Raw genomic sequence first — 16,692 nt, forward strand, 5'->3', positions numbered from 1 at the left:
ATATCTGATGAGTGCAAAAGATCTGATCTGTAGTTGATCTGTTACGTCGAAACCCACACTGATGATCCCCAATAATTTCATCTATATATGGACTTAACCTTGAAAGAAGAATATTGGACAAAATTTTATATGAAGTTGTTAGCAGTGATATCCCCCGATAACTACTATAGTCAGTTTTATCACCCTTCTTGTGAACTGGTACAATAATATACCCCTTCCACTGATCAAGCAATTTTTCCTTATGCCAAATAGAAGTAATTAGATAGTGGATCTTAGAACGTATTATTTCGTCTCCTGCTTGAAGAAGTTATGCCGGAATTTGATCACTACCTGGCGATTTATACCGTTTCAATTTTGCAATAGCACTTCCAACCTCAAAAGAGCTAGGATCAGGTACTAACGGCTCAGCTGCATGGATTTCTGTCTGCTTAACAGCACTGACCCTATGTACATTCAATAACTGAGAGAAGTAGTTCCTCCACCTATTCAAAATGTTGTGGGAATCTGGAAGCAGATCATCATTCTCATCCTTCACTAAGTTACAGCTAGGCTGGTAACCCCTCTTAAAGTCATTTATCCTTCTATACAGGTCTCTAATGTTCTTGTTCTTACTGTTCATTGTAAGCTCATCAATTTTGTCTTTCAAATATTCCCTCTTTTTGTTCCTGAAATGCCTGCTGGTTTCACGTCTTGTATTGTTCAGATTATCCCCATTTATCTCACTTGTGTTCTTATTACCTACTAAGAAAAATTAAATTTCATTACATAAAGAAGTGGACAGCAGTTATACACATTTTGAAGTAGCACTGAACACGGAAATTCTGTCAAGCCCCGCTGTAACCTGATCCAATTAAAAAACAAAGTGTTTTGTAGGACTCTTTGGATTGAAGACAGAAACATCGAATAGTCTCTGCTTACACCGAAGCGAGATTTGACAATTAAATAAATAAAAAATTGTATTTAATGAAATGAAAGAAAAGTATTTTCTGTTTGTGTTGTCGAGTGTAGGTAGCTGCCTTGCGACGGGCTGCTCATACATCCGAGTCCTACCAGCTGTCTGTATGATTCAACTTACATAATTAATTAATTCTGAATGGGTATAGGCCAGAGAGCCAAGTCCGTCAAGAAAAAGAGGCATATTTAATGATCTTTAGAGTCTGGTATTTGCAATCTCTTACAATAATAAGAAATGATGAACAGCTACGAGGTATTCAAAACAACAAAGGGACCTCTGAAGAAGAAGAAGAAGAATATATATGCTTGGAACTGACGTCACTGAGGGAGCTGCAAATGGAGTAAGGTAGCTTGACACAAAATGCCGGACGTGCAACGAGAAGCAGTGACAGTGAGACAGGATATCATTAGCTGCATCACTTTATTACGAAACGAAATGCATCAATGGAGACACCGAAATTACTGACGTCTGTGCAGGAGTTGCAGCATACTCGTAATTGTGCGTCTGTAGTACTGATGAATCCCATATTGAGTTTCGCGCCAATATACATCTACATGAATCATCGACTGGACAATCGAACGTTTATCATTGATTAGCCGTAAATTATGTACTACTGTTACACATTAATCGGAGAGACCTTTTCAATAGGATGAAACTCGCATCCGCCGCGTAGACAACAGACAGAATGATTAATCTGTTGACTGTAGTGGTTATAATACTGACCGAACTAATAAACATACTATGAAATCCATCAATTACCTAACCGTGGAACACAGTCTTTCTCGAAACAATTATTCGACTGCTCATGTAAGCACCTTCTTCCTCGAAATTGAAATACAGATTTGGGCTTCTTCAAGAAACATTGCGGCGAATATGAATTGATAATAAATGTCTCAATATAACAGGAATTTCTTGTAAGAATATGTAATTTGTAGTCTACTTGAGATTCTTCAAAGGCTGGGAAAGAATTATAAGATCATAATTCTGCAGTTTAATGCTCCACTTCACCATATGATTTCAATTTGTAATTGTTCTAGGTTAAACTCGCCAGATACACTCTCAAAGTTTAGTTCCATTCACACATCTATACTTCTATCGTCAACATATGACAGGCTTTAGCGAAGTATTTACAGACCTAGCTATGATGGCAGTCAATAAGTTCGTGGAATGGCCTCAAAGCGTCGTTGCAGTGCATTACAGAGGATAGGTTGAGGTACCATATGATGCCCTGTCGGTTCATCTCTCGTCACAGCAAGAGGCAGTTGTGTGCAAACAGTGCAAGTAGAACTACGACCTCTATTGTGACCTGCAGTTAAATGCAAGTGGCAGAAATCGAAAATGTGGCAGTTTGAACAACGGGCAAACATCAAGTTCCGCCAAAAACTAGGCAAATCCCTAGCGAAACGTTTGGCGTAGGAAGAATTGGCTGTTGCTATACGACAACGCCCCTGCACATCGCTCTGCTCTTGTCCAAGAGGAACTGACAAGGCAACAGGTCAACGTTTTGCCTCACCCTCCGTACTCACCTAATCTCGCACCCTGCGATATCTTTCTCTTTCACCGCTTGAAAGCAAAGCTACTTTGTCGTAGATTTCAGTCGTCCGAGGAGGTCGTCAATGCCACAAGAGACGCCGTACAGTAATTTCCTGTCAATATGTTTCAGCAGTGTTTCCGGCAGCTATATCAACGTTGGCAGACTTGCATAGCGGCCAACGGCAACTATTTTGAGGGCCGATGTGGATCTGTGTAAGTGTATGTGAATACCTTGTAATCATCATCATCAGTAATCTGTCAGACGACAGGTCCACAGTCTCTTCCAAAACAATTCCTCCACTTAATGCGATCTAGAGCTTTCTCCTTCAAATGACAGTATCCTCTTCTGCTCCCAAGGTCATCCAGCATCTTCTTACGTCTTCTTCCTCGTCTTCTTGTCACTTCTATCCGCCCCTCTATCTTTCCTTCAATAACTTCTTTTAGAAGGCAGTTACCGCGTAAGATATGACCAATCCAATTAGCCTTCCGTTTTCTTATTTCGTGTAGGATATTCCTCTGCTCACTGACTCTAATTAACACTTCTTCATTTCTCACATAATCGGTCCAACTGATCTTCTCCATCCTTCTCCAACACCACATTTCGAAACTTTCCAGATGTTTCTGATCTACTGCCCTAAGTGTCCATGTTTCAGCCCCATACAGAGCTATGCTCCAAATGTAGCATTTCACTAGTTTCTTCCTCAAATTTAAGTCCAATTTGCTGGTAAAAAGATTCTTCTTCTTGCTAAATGCAGCTTTTGCCATGGCAATCCTGGATTTAATTTCACTAGTACACCTTCCATCATCTGTTAACAAGCTACCCAAATATTTAAAACATTTCACATTCTCCAGTTGTTTTTGGTCTATCTTTATTGTGACTGGGGTTGGTTGTCTCGAAATTTTCATAACTTTTGTTTCTCCACATTCATTTCCATGCCATAGCACCTTCCAATTTCAATTAGTCTATCAATCATGCCCTGTAGCACAGTTTCTTCCTTAGCCATTAACACAAGGTCATCTGCATATTTCACAGTTTGAATAATTTGCCCTCCTAATTTGAAGTCTCCGAGCCCATCCAGAGCTTCCTTGGTAAGGCATTCGCTGTACAAGTTGAACAGAATTGGTGATAAACAGCATCCTTGTCGAACTCCTCTTCCAATCTGCACACTTCCTGTCTCCCCTCTGTCCAGTCGTACTCTAACTTTCTGATCCATGTACAATTTGCTAATCAATCTTCTTTCACGCCTATCGATGCCTGTTTCCTTTAGGATCTGCATTGTAATATGATGCGATAAAACCACATTCCACGAACTTAATGACTACCGCGTATATACACGTACATCAGCTATCCTTAAGAAGAATTTCCGAAGTCTGCTTGTTATGGTTTGATCACGTACTGACATCCGAAAGGCAATACATATTTTGCGTCACCGCCGTTGTCGAACTGTATACAATATAAAACTTATATAATCTGCTTATTTTTTGAACATGGCGTCGTGCTTAATTAGCGGGACAGTCAACATTTTGAAGACGATCATCACTCACTACAGATGGCCGACCACTTCCTTCGCTCTTCATGGTGAACGTCTGTTCGCCCTCCCATCTTTGGACATTCTACACTACTGTCTTACAGTTCCTTCGGTCACTAAATTTTGTCCGTAAATAGCGCATCATTCGCAATGATTTCCTTAGTACTCAGAGAATAACAGTGTGAATTTCGCAGCTGGCGGGATTATCAATAGCAGGGCACATCGTAACTCACTTTGTACAGACAAGAACAAACACTAGGTGACCAGTTATGTGATTATTTTAGAGGGCAATGAGTCATGTGACGCTACCTCGCATGCGAGAGCTCTGTCCCGGTCCTAATTCAGTTGCCTAAAATAAAGGGAGGTTACTTTTCGTATAGTAGTCGTATTAATAATTTTCTTTATAGAGTCGTTGTCTAGCAATGAACATCTACTCTGGAACAGCTTTTCCGGGTTTTAGTCGTCATGTCACAGTATTATGAGCGCCCATACCCTGGTTACATGTAATATTAATTACGCCGGTGAGTTCTTGTGAACAATAGTCTGTCATGAACTGCCGTTATTTCACGAGAAAATGCTTATTTAGAAGAGCTTCTTAAATACATACTTTGTATTTCTTCAGTATTGGATATTATGATCAGATGAACTCGCCAAGCAAAGTCCATGGTCACACACAACCTCCAGGAATATTTGTCATGAATCCTTACACATAAATTCAATGGTTCGTTAGTTAGCTGTCAAATTGAAAGTTAAATTAATATTTCGCGAAGCCGACATATTGCAAATAATAGCACAAAAAGAAATAACCTCAGACTAATATGAGAATATTTCGAAGATCTATTGTCATGCGTCTTTGAAAACCCCTATAATAAGCGCAATATCACTGTCTTTTCACAAGTCCACGTGTCCGCCATCTTGTTATTAGAAATTCTAGGAAACTGAAAAATGTGAAATTTGAATGTTCTACAATAGTACGAATTTCATGCCAAATTTTGTGAAAATATGCCAATTCTAATTGTTTGAATGCACAATACAGAGATAGAAGGGTAGTTCCAAAATTTTAAGTTAAAAGCAAGGTAAAGTGCAAAGACTGGGTGATGCCCTTGAATGGCACGATGTATAATCATTCAACTAGTTCAAAAGTTATGCACTGGAGACAGGGTAGTTCTGTTCGAACACGAGGACATTATGCCACAGAATTTCTAAAACAAGCAGACCCATGCAATTCGCATGGACTAGGCTGAACATTTTACATATCTCTGCCAAAAACGAAATGCAGAACAAGTTAAAGTGCACTGGTATCCCTGGAAACGGTGACGCGCAGGCCTGTGTCGTCAAGAGACACTTCACAATGTCATTACACATATCACGAGAGAATTAAATTGCGTTATCCGGTTCAGAGCATGGGAAGGGCACACGAAGTGCAAGAAACCGGATGTGACGTACCTGAACTCGACGAATCCCTGATGCAGGAGCAGGGCCATGAAGTCCCCCGCCATGTCATCGCGTTCTCCCGTCAGAAGTAAAATACCGTCCCAGGCCTCCGGACGGAACTCAAGTTCCAACTGCACGTGTTTATATGCGGCACGAAGTGCTGGAAACGCGAGCCAACCCTGGCCTGTGAACCGCGGTGACCTTATCTCCACATCTGAAACAGAAGAGTAGTAACATGAAAACTTCCGTTTAAAGGGCTTTAAGTGGCAACATCGTCCTCAAACTTGGGCACGGATTAAACTCTTCTTACTCCAAAGTCTCTGAAGACAAGGTGGTCGAGGGCAGCACAGAAATAACAAGCCTAGATGAGGCAGAAAAGGAGATGCTGTAACAAGAGAATTTGGGCCGGTACCCGAGCATATGTTATGCATGCAGGATCTGAGGTTTTCACAGAGGTGGATTTGAAGAGTTATATCTTTTGGTATACGACGCCGTGTAGCCCGGTAACATATCGCCTCCATCTTCAGTAACAAAGAACAAGTCAAGCAAGAAATCAGCTGCTTTCATGCTTGGCATATTCTTCGACACCGAAGATGGAGGCGACATGTTCCTCCGAAACGTCGATTGACTGCATGGCTCTTATTTTCAGTGTAATTAGTGTGGTCAAGACAAGGAGAAATTAGAAGCAATGCAATAAATCGTGAAATTCCATGTTTGAAGGATCTTATATTACAAGATAAATTTCGAAAGCAAAGAACAGTCATTCATAGCTAACAAATATTTATATTCACTTCGGATAAATAATATCCATGGGCACTGGAAATTTGCAGAAAATATTCTTTAAGGCGGCTATGGATCTGATGGGCACGGGATGGGGAGGGACGAGAGGAGTAAAGCCAGCAGAAATCAGAACTTTAAAGACATTTCGCTTCATATGCACGGTTAGGTATGAATACAGATATTGAATTACACGAGGAGATTATAACATACAGGAAGACAAGACGAGACTCCTTAGGTGGAACCGGCGAAGACAGGCGGCCGAAAGTAACATGGAATTATAAACCGAGAGGCACCAGGGCCCCCTGAAACGGAAGGGCGAAGACAAAATCACAAAAACGACTTTTGTAACAAACATAGTCTGAAATGTTACTATCGTAAAGTAATCCAGCTCTCACTACTGCGCATGCAGAATGAAGGCCATTATACTTGATCGATCTATATACTTGTATCACAAGTTCTGTACAGGTCTGTAGTTCTGCTCACCTCAACATCGGTACCATAAATGCGTTAAGACAAAAGCATTACCACAATCAACACTGTCATTCTATAATCCTGAATCTCTGAGATAAGATACAAACTCGGGAAAACTGAGATTATAGTAATTTTAGTCGTGACTACCCAAGGCGCCCGTTCTTCGTCCAGATAAGCCACTGAGATACTGAAGTTGCTTAGTTCTTACATCACACATCTTAAATAAACTCCTACATGCAACTATGTGTAATCTTTTATTATAGCAGTCTTTTATGTACATAATTAATAAATATGATAAACATATTAAATTCTTACACAACGTAATACAAAACAAACAAACTCCGTGGCTTGTAGTCCGCAAGCGAACTTGCAGTGCAAAAAATAAGATACCAAATTACACTAATTCATCATTAAATTTAGATTCAAAAGATGAAAAACTTTAACATCGCACACATTTTCTGCTGCTTAGGGCAGTCAAATGGCATTGTGATGTACGTATTCTTTAAATATCAAACAGAAATATTTATAAAAGTTTCCACACAAATCGCTTTATGCACTGTAACTTACATGGTCACTCAGCAACAGTCAGGCAAGCAAAGCTGCAGTAAAAACGAGAGACTGAAGAACTTCACACTAAACAAGTGGACATAACAAGAAGTTGCATCGGCGCATTCACACAGCGTCGAATGACAGAAAGCTTCATTTTAGGTTGCTAATTTAACGACGCTGTCTGTATCGAGACTGTAACAGTAAAACGGTGATTCATGAATATGGAACAGTTGTTGAAACGAGAATTGGAAGGGGAAACTGATATTCTCAGCGAAAGCCTGCCCCAGTGTCACTTAGTTCGCAATAAATCTCACATGGCCGTCGCCATGGAAACCCTGGCACGGCCGAATTAGACGCAGATCTGAGTGTGTGCGTATATTCCAAAAAGTTTAGGAAATGCAGTATGATACTGTAAGTGATGTTTATTTCCGTTTCGGCAAGGAAATTTCCTGTCAACTCCTACCTCCTAACGAAACTACAGGGGATGGACAAAAATATGGAAACACCGAACAAAAAACACATTACCGTGACTAATATAGTGTAGGACAACCTCAGGCTTGCAGAACTGCCTGCAGTCTCCTTGGAATACATAAATAGAGGTCCTGTATGATTTGCAAGGGAATCTTGTACCATTCTTCCTGAAAAACATGTTAAGTTCTGTTATCGATGATGGAGGTGGATAGCGCGCACGCAGATCGCTCTCCAAAACAGACCACAAAGTTTCAATAATATTGATATCTGGCGATTGTGGGGGCCATGGCAGACGTGACCTCTCCAAAACAGACCACAAAGTTTCAATAATATTGATATCTGGCGATTGTGGGGGCCATGGCAGACGTGACACTTCATCTTAGTGCTCAGGAAACCGGTCTTGGACGATGTGAGCTGTGTGAACACGGGCACTGTTGTCTTGGTAAATGGCATCACCATTAGGGAACAAAGTTTGCACCATGGGATGGACCTGGTCGCCCAAAATGGTCACATAGTCGTTGGAAGTGACGTGACCTTGCAGGGTAATGATGGGTCCGACAGAATACCACGATATGGCTGCCCATACCATGATCAAACCCCAGCCACGTTTCACTCTTGGCAGCAAACAATCTGGATCGTAAGCTTGGGATGGCGTTCTCCAGACGTAAACTCGGCCAGAAGTCGGAAACAGTGTGAAGGAGGACTCATCCGACCAAATGACCATCATCCATTGCTCCGTAGTCCAGATTTTATGACTTCGGCACCACACTGTCCTCTTAGTGGCATTTTGATCACTGATGAGTGGCTTTGGAATTGCAGTTCGTCCTGAAGTACTCTGCTTGTGGAGTTCCCTTCATACTGTTTTGGTGCTGACAGGGATTGTGAGCGTGACATTCAGTTCAGCAGTCACTTTTGCAGCTGTAGTCTTCTTATTTTTCGTCACAATCCTACGCAATGTTCGTCTGTCTCGATCACCCAACACACATTTCCGTCCACACTGGTGTTTATCGGATACGGTTTTTCCAGTCCTCCTGTATGAGGTCACAATCTTGGATAATGTGCCTCGCGAAACACCAAAAACCTCGGCTACTTTGGTTAGGGAAGTAGCCACCATACGGGCCCCAACAATTTGCCCGCGTTGGAATTCTGTTAGTTCTGACATGCTGCACTAAAAATTGCACAGAACACTGTCTCGACAACAGACGAAGCTTGCAACGTATTGCGGAGGTTGTACAGGTAGTGGTGTTGGGCAGATACGGCAGCGTCACCTACAAACGTCGGTAAAATAAACACTTCAATTCAGGCATGCATTTCACGAGGTGTTTCCGTATTTTTGTCCATCCCCTGTAGAATCAGACGTCAGTCACATCAGCCTGTTGAACCAATCTATGCCGAGGACACTACGCAACACTGGAAGATACTTGAGTGTGCATGGTTACGTAATTCCAGCAGCTTCTAAAGGCTCACAGTCGCACGTATATAACAACAGGGATCAACTTTTCACGATGCGCAACTGTATGTTGCACCCCACGGGGCAGGGACTTCCCCGACTCAGATGTTCGTGGCATTTCTTGTACAGTAGAACATTGGTTTGTTGCGGCGTAAATCCAAACGGCTTGTATGAAAAACGAATTATAACGTATTTCACTGGTATGCGTTCCACGTACACAAACACTGAGATTCTCTTTTATAAAATAATAGAGAACATTTGTACATTTTAAACATAAACGTTATATACATGGCTTTATATAACATTTATTCTGCAATAAAAGGTAAAAGAAAAGCTGTCCCTGTAACAGACAGTGAATGCCCATAGGGATGTGAGACTCTGAGGCTCCCATATTTGTCCAGACAATAGGCTCACAGATGGCGGTACGGTTTTCAGCCCTGCGCGCCGACAGGCCTTTAACGTCCAGGAAGATTCCTGGTATTCATTTCTATTAGAGGCTGAGTGGACCCCGAGGCCATAGTGCAGCTGGAAGGATTAGGTCAACCGAAAAATTCCACCTCACTGGGATTCGAACCGGCGACCTTCCGGCTTGTAGCAGAGTGCCTAAACCAACTATGCTACCGCGTGTTCGCCTATTCCTGCAATAAAATGTGAATATGTAGGTCTTACTGACGAGGGGAATTCCCCGGCTGTGGACAGTCAGCGCCGACCGGGGGCAATTCCCTGCTTCCCATGTTTCTAACGACTTCCATATTTGCTTCTAACGTTAATAGACTTGCTTGGTAATTTGGTCATATTTCCACTCATGCGAGTAGACATGGTTACACTTTGATTTTTTAATTTAAAGCACGGATTTATACAAAACAATTAAGGCCCAATACTGTCACACGTTTGGTGACCAGACATGGGCTTTGGATTCGTAATTACATTTATTGGACTCCCACAACTCGTAACTGCGTTATCGCTAATTACCCGCTCTATAACGCACTAAGTCTTTTGAGTTCATCTTTATTAGTGGTTGCCTGGTAAAGGATCCCAACATTGTCCTCTTCTGCTCACGTCGTTACTCGTTGGCGAGTGTCTCTCTTCTAACCCATGGTCGGTTGGTTAAATTGTTGCTGCAACTCGCCAGCACAGTCATTCGTGGCTTCAGTCTCCTCGAGATCCATGGCAAGGACTTTCATTCTCTCCTAGACATGCACATGTGAACAAATGGGGCCCCCTCTTCGGCGAGGGGATGGTTCGGCCTCCCTATGTAGGCGCTACGTTTGTTGCACCGCAGTTTCAGCACGAGTATATCCGCGCTGTCATGGCATCCAGGTCACTGTGGGCGTTGTGTCACTGCACTGCACTGTACAGGGGTCGGCCTCTCTATGTAGGCGCTACGTTTGTTGCACCGCAGTTTCAGCACGAGTACATCCGCGCTGTCACGGCATCCAGGTCACTGTGGGCTTTGTGTCACTGCACTGCACTGTACGGGGCTCGGCCTCTCTATGTAGGCGCTACGTTTGTTGCACCGCAGTTTCAGCACGAGTATATCCACGCTGTCACGGCATCCAGGTCACTGTGGGGTCTGTGTCACTGCACTGCACTGTACAGGGGCCGGCCTCTCTATGTAGGCGCTACGTTTGTTGCACCGCAGTTTCAGCACGATTATATGCGCGCTGTCACGGCGTCCAGGTCACTGTGGGTTCTGTGTCACTGCACTGCACTGTACAGGGGCCGGCCTCTCTATGTAGGCGCTACGTTTGTTGCACCGCAGTTTCAGCACGATTATATGCGCGCTGTCACGGCGTCCAGGTCACTGTGGGCTCTGTGCATCCTGTCACTGCACTGCACTAAATAAAATTTATATAAGGCATACAGAAGTTTCCTGTGAATGCAGGCTTGTGCAGCAGGTTATGCCTTAACTTACGCAACTACTCTGAAACTGCAGTTAGTCAGCTGAACAGTCGTAGGTCTGACCACGGCCACCTTATGTTTCCTATGCATGGATTCTCCTTGTCCAATAATGTGCACATTTGGGTTTGCATGGTTTAGGGTTAGTTCTGCTTGTATCCTGCATAATTTAAGTCGGAGTCTGAGTCTTATGTTACGACCGACGGTCAGTCGGTCAGTCTCTCTTGGAATAAAGCACCCATCTGGGGCTTACGGCCAGATTTTTATTATTGTCAGATAGTTGCGGGTTTGCTGATGTGGGTCGCTATCTCTAACGACAGACTGGTCTGTCGTCTTCAATTGCTGATGGCCGTCGTCAGTGCATTCATTCTTGGGTCCGAGCCCCGTGGGACTCGTGACGGTATTTTACTGTTTCAGATTCGAGACTTCGTTTTTCGTCGGCTCCTACAACTCGCAAGGCTACGGTGGAGGTAGTCGACCCCACCTCCACACGGGACTGCATAATTTGGCTTCAATGACTCGTTTTATAACCTCGGCACGGAGCCAATAGTAAACATTGCGTTGTTCAGCCATGGCCCACCTGTTTTCTATTGTGACGTCATGTGTCCATTACAGCGGATGTGTTTGCCTTGACGTAGCCTAGGAAAGGACGACTTTTACTGTTAAACTATTCAGGCTTTCGGTCCTCATGTCACAATATAATTGAGCATAATAATGTACAGTGAATGAGCGGATGGAGTCCATACCCAAACACGGCGTTGTCATGAATACACACCAGTAGCGATGCGCAGGGACTTTTCTTGGTAGCGGAGGCTAGGTATAGAATTTTTTAGAATATTTAGGGCAAACAAAGGAAATTACTCGAAAATGTTCAAGCCGGCGGATACCCAAATCGGCGTAAACTAAGGGCCCACTGTATTTACCCCAAGGTTCTTTACAGGACTCAGCCACTGTAAGCTTCAATCAGTGAGCAAGTCCAGCGCCTGCCAACTGTATTCCCTGTCTCTCGCTGCAACGCCTAGACGTTGGATGCAGCTACGTCCTTCCTCGGGCGATGATGCCGCTGGTTCCTCTGCCTGGGGTGCCGTCCTTACCTCTTTTCGCCTCACTTTCTTCACGGTTATCATAGTGATAGGCTGGGAAGGTAGAAGGATGGAAGGGGGGCAGTAGACAGCGTCGGTCTGGTGGCTGCGAATTTGCACAGTTCTTCTGGCAAGGTCAGGCAGAATGGTGACTAGCTTTGGCTGGGATCGGTAGAGCCGGAGATCTGGTCTTCAGGTCTTAACAGACATGGCTTAACAGGACAGAAAGCACCTGGTTGCACGCACATACAACGATCATGGAGACGTACCTCAGAGGGAGATTTTATTACGTAGCACGTCTATACTGGCACTGCTAGGTACACTTATGTCCACTTTAATAATGTGATGTACTTCCATTAAGTCACAATGGCTAAATTAATTTTCGTGGTTCACACTAATCACTAATAAGCACTGTATGTCAGCTGGCCGATGGTTAAGTGGTTAAGTTAGCAATTCCGTATGGCGCAGATTCTGCGTCCTACCTCTTGAAAAGACTGGACAACGGGCTCTCCGTAGAGGAGGCTCCTTCTGAGACGGTTGACACGTCAGGACTTCCGTCACGAGTTGCTTCCCTCGAGAGCCTCCATTGGATCATTTCGAAAACAAGGCGGTCTCAACGTTTTTACATACCCAATCTGCCGCATTTCTCAGGGAAATCTAGACGTTAAGCCCTCAACAGCACGACAGAAAGGTCCTCGATGGATAATCCAGAAAACGTCGCTTCAAGAAACTCCTATACCAGAATTAATGACTCCACGAACTTGTTAAATCGCAGGTTCTCAAAGAAAAGGTCTTCAAACTTCATAAGAGTTCGGAGAAAGACGAAGAAGTGGCCTAAGTCGCCCACAAGAGTGCAAGAATGGGATCCTTCCTCTTCAGGATTCCCAACATGTGCAAACACATGCGAATCACTCAAATTAATATTATGTATAACAGTAGCCGGCCATGCTGGGCGATTACGCGACGCAGAATAGCAACAATTCGATTCAATCTTAATTTGCTATTCCATTACACTTTGCTTCAATTAGTTCTGTTCATTCTCCTTTAAGCATCACCGACAAATCCACCTGGCCTCTCCTGGACCGCCCATACCCGATGCAGAAAACTGCGATTCATTACAGTAGCCTAAATAAATATAGGTATGTGTCCGGGACATCAAATGGAGAGACAATAAATTGGCACAAAATTTTGTTGGGAGATCTGAGTAAGAAGAGACCTCTTGGAAGATATATAATGTACATGGAAGATGTTAGAACGCATCTGAAAGAAACTGGTTTGGACGGTGATAAGTGGATTCATCTGGCTAAAGATACGAACCAGGGTCGGTCTCTTCTGAACACGACAATAAAAGCTTCGAGTTATACGAAAGGCGGTTAATTTCTCGAGTAGGTGAGCCAACATTAACAGCTTCTTGAGCTGGATTCTGTTCCATGGGGTTACGTGGTATATACACTGCTGTTATGTACCCATCGGAAGGTCACCATACCCATAATTATGGCTTTAAATTAATTGGAAATTCATTTTCTTTTACTACTTTTCGCTTGCTCGAACTTTACAGGCTCTCATCTCTTTAATAAAGAAGGGATTACTGTACTTTACTGAGCTTGAAGGAAGTAATTTAAAACACGACATGTTGCAGCACTTAGGCAAAGCTACTATGTCGGACCCGAAATGTAAAATCGCTATACCAAAACTCAAAACACTAGCCATAATTTGGTCTCAAATCCAAACTCTTTCTTACCTATCCGGGGCTGAACTATATTCGAGATAACAACGTATTTAAGTCTGAGAAGAGCCACATCAACGCGATAAGTCCTCTTGCTGTGTATGAAATGTTAGCTCTAATTCCATGTATATCCATAGTACAGAGCTTCTCTAATTCGGTACATTATCTCAGGTGAACAAAGCATTTCCACTTTTATGGAACCCAAAGCTAGAACAGCGGATTCCAAAAAGCCCTTTATTAAACTCTATCCTGAGCCAGTCAAATCGAACTCACGCACTCATACTATATCTATGCCCCCTTTCTAGGCTAGTACCTGCATTCTGAAATAATTGACAAGGCTCATGAGATCACATTGTTTTCTGTATGTCCGTTTGTCTGCCCATCTGTTTGTTTATCCCCCTAATTTCTAGGAAGCTTATGAGATCACCGTGTTGTCTGTCTGTCCACTTAAATCTGTTTTCTATGCGGTCCGTTTCGTATCAAAGGAAAGTAGGCGAATAGTTTTCCCCAGAGCTTCCTGTAACATTACCCTGTCACATAAGCACAATTTTCCAAAGAGGTCTCTTTCTCACAGATTTAAGAACATAATTCTGTAAACTTTTCTCTTCCCCGTGCGTGCTACATGCCCATTTAATCCCATCCTACTTTTCACATAATAAGCCTACAAATTTTGAAGCTCTTCGTTATGTAATTTCCATAATTTTCCTGGCACTTCCTCCTATAAGGCCCAGATATTCTCCTCAGCATTTCGTTCCCAAACACTCTGAATCTTTCTTCCCTCAGAATTTACACCCTTATGAAAGCGAACAGGTGCCTGCTGTGGTATTTCTCATTCTGCATGAAGTGACTGCTGCTGTGGGTCAGACGTCCTCTCGCTTTATCTACAGGTAGAGCATGTAATTGTAAAATCGATGGTGCCAAAACCTGCATGGCACGACGACTTGCTGTAAAGCTCCCACCCCCCTCTCTGTCCTACATTCTACCTTGAACCTTCGAGTCTATAGTTTATCTTCCGCTTTACCTGCTGCATTGCCGGCAATTCTGCATCTTCAACAGAATGAACTCGATATGAAATTCTACGAGTACAAACCAGCAGTGCGCAAACTTCTACGGTTCAAGAGTTGGTAACATACCGGCATGTTTCTCTTTAAGACATGTACACTATCACTCGCACGTTTACAGACCAAACATAATTGAACAGCAGTTCTGCTCCCCAAGATTCAGAACCATAGCTACGGGGGCCCGACCGCCACGATCATACTGGCGCTGCTGCATCCCGAGGATGATGATCAGGCAGAGCGGAAGTAGATCTCGGAGTTCCTTAGACACATAAGAAGTGAAATCCAAAGTCGCTTAAGTGCAAGATTATATACTGCTCTGAAGTTAAAGGCGGACCAGGTGGATATACTGATTATGCAAGTGTAAATGCCAAAATCAGAGTATGAAGATGATGAAGTGGAAAAAGTGTATGACACAATTGAAGAAATTCTTCAGGAAGATGGAAGAGGTGACACAAACAGCATCATATTGGGAGACTGGAATAGCACTGTTGGAGATGAACCATATCAGAATATTGTTGGATCACATGGACTAGGAAGACGGAATCACAGGGGTAAAATGCTTATTGACTTTTGTGAAAGAAATGGACTGATTGTCACCAACACTTGGTTCAAGAAGCCAAAGAGAAGAATTTACACATGGAAGGCACCTGGGGATTGGAGGAGGCATCAGCTGGACTACATCCTTGTGAAATATCGATTCAGAAACAGTGTGAAGGATGTGAAGACGCTTCCTGGGGCAGATATTGACTCTGACCACAACTTAATGGTTGCCAAGGTCCGAACCAGGTTGAAGAAAATTGTAAGATTTCGAAGGCGCAGACCCAGATGGGATTTGGAGAACTTATATGCTCAAAGACAAAGCGTGCAAGAGACCCTAGAAGAGAAACTCGGTGCAATTGAAGGAGAAAGCGGAAATGCTGAAGCGCAGTGGAACAATATAAAAGAATGCATGCTAGTTACTATCAGTGATTTGGTTGGTAAAGTTGAGAAGATAGCAAGAAAACCACGGATTACACAGGAGATGATGAGTAAACTGGAGGAGCGAAGGAAATGGATGAATGTCAAAAATGAAGAAGGCAGGAGGAAATACAGGAGACTGAGAGATGAAATGAAAAGAGCCACGGACAGGGCCATAAAGGAATATCTTGAGAAGATATGTAATGAGATTATGGAATTTCAAAGAACAGGCCGTTATGATTTGATGTACATGAAGACAAAAGAACTANACTAAGATGGAAAGAGAATAATGGGAATCAAAATGTTGGCATCGAAGACTCCCAGGGGAGTAGAATAGTAGATCAGAGACAAGTGCTGAAAATTTGGGAAAAGTATATTACAGAACTATATGATCGACCTAATCGGCCAGAAACCTTAGAAGTTGAACCAGAAGAAGTAGATACAGACGGGAAAGGACCATAGACATTAGACAAAAGCTACAAAATGCAGCGACCATCGCACAATAAGCCTTATTGCACATACAGCAAAGATAATAGCAAAGATACTTAAAAGAATAATCGAAAGTAAAATACAGGATGTACTTGGAGAAGATCAGTTTGGATTTAGAAGAGGAAAAGGAACCAGGGATGCAATTGGGATGATGAGAATTATAGGAGAACGAACTTTGGAGATAGATGAAGAACTGTGTGTTTGCTTCATAGACTGGCAGAAGGCATCTGACCGTGTAAACTGGACCAAATTAATGCAGATCCTAAAGGAAACAGGTATCGATTGGCGTGAAAGAAGATTGATTAG

At 42.9% G+C, this 16,692-nt stretch overlaps 1 protein-coding gene across 1 annotated transcript in view; it reads right to left on the reverse strand.

Annotated features, from left to right (window-relative positions):
- Window positions 1–16,692, reverse strand: part of LOC111872083 (pikachurin) — a 147,282-nt gene that overhangs the window by 121,448 nt on the left and 9,142 nt on the right. The window contains exon 2 of the mRNA XM_023865628.2: window positions 5,464–5,665. Coding sequence (XP_023721396.1) covers window positions 5,464–5,665 — 202 coding nt within the window. The remainder of the gene's footprint in view (window positions 1–5,463; window positions 5,666–16,692) is intronic.

This window comes from Cryptotermes secundus, unplaced genomic scaffold (genome assembly GCF_002891405.2).
Source record: "Cryptotermes secundus unplaced genomic scaffold, Csec_1.0 scaffold356, whole genome shotgun sequence".
Lineage (NCBI taxonomy): Eukaryota > Metazoa > Arthropoda > Insecta > Blattodea > Kalotermitidae > Cryptotermes > Cryptotermes secundus.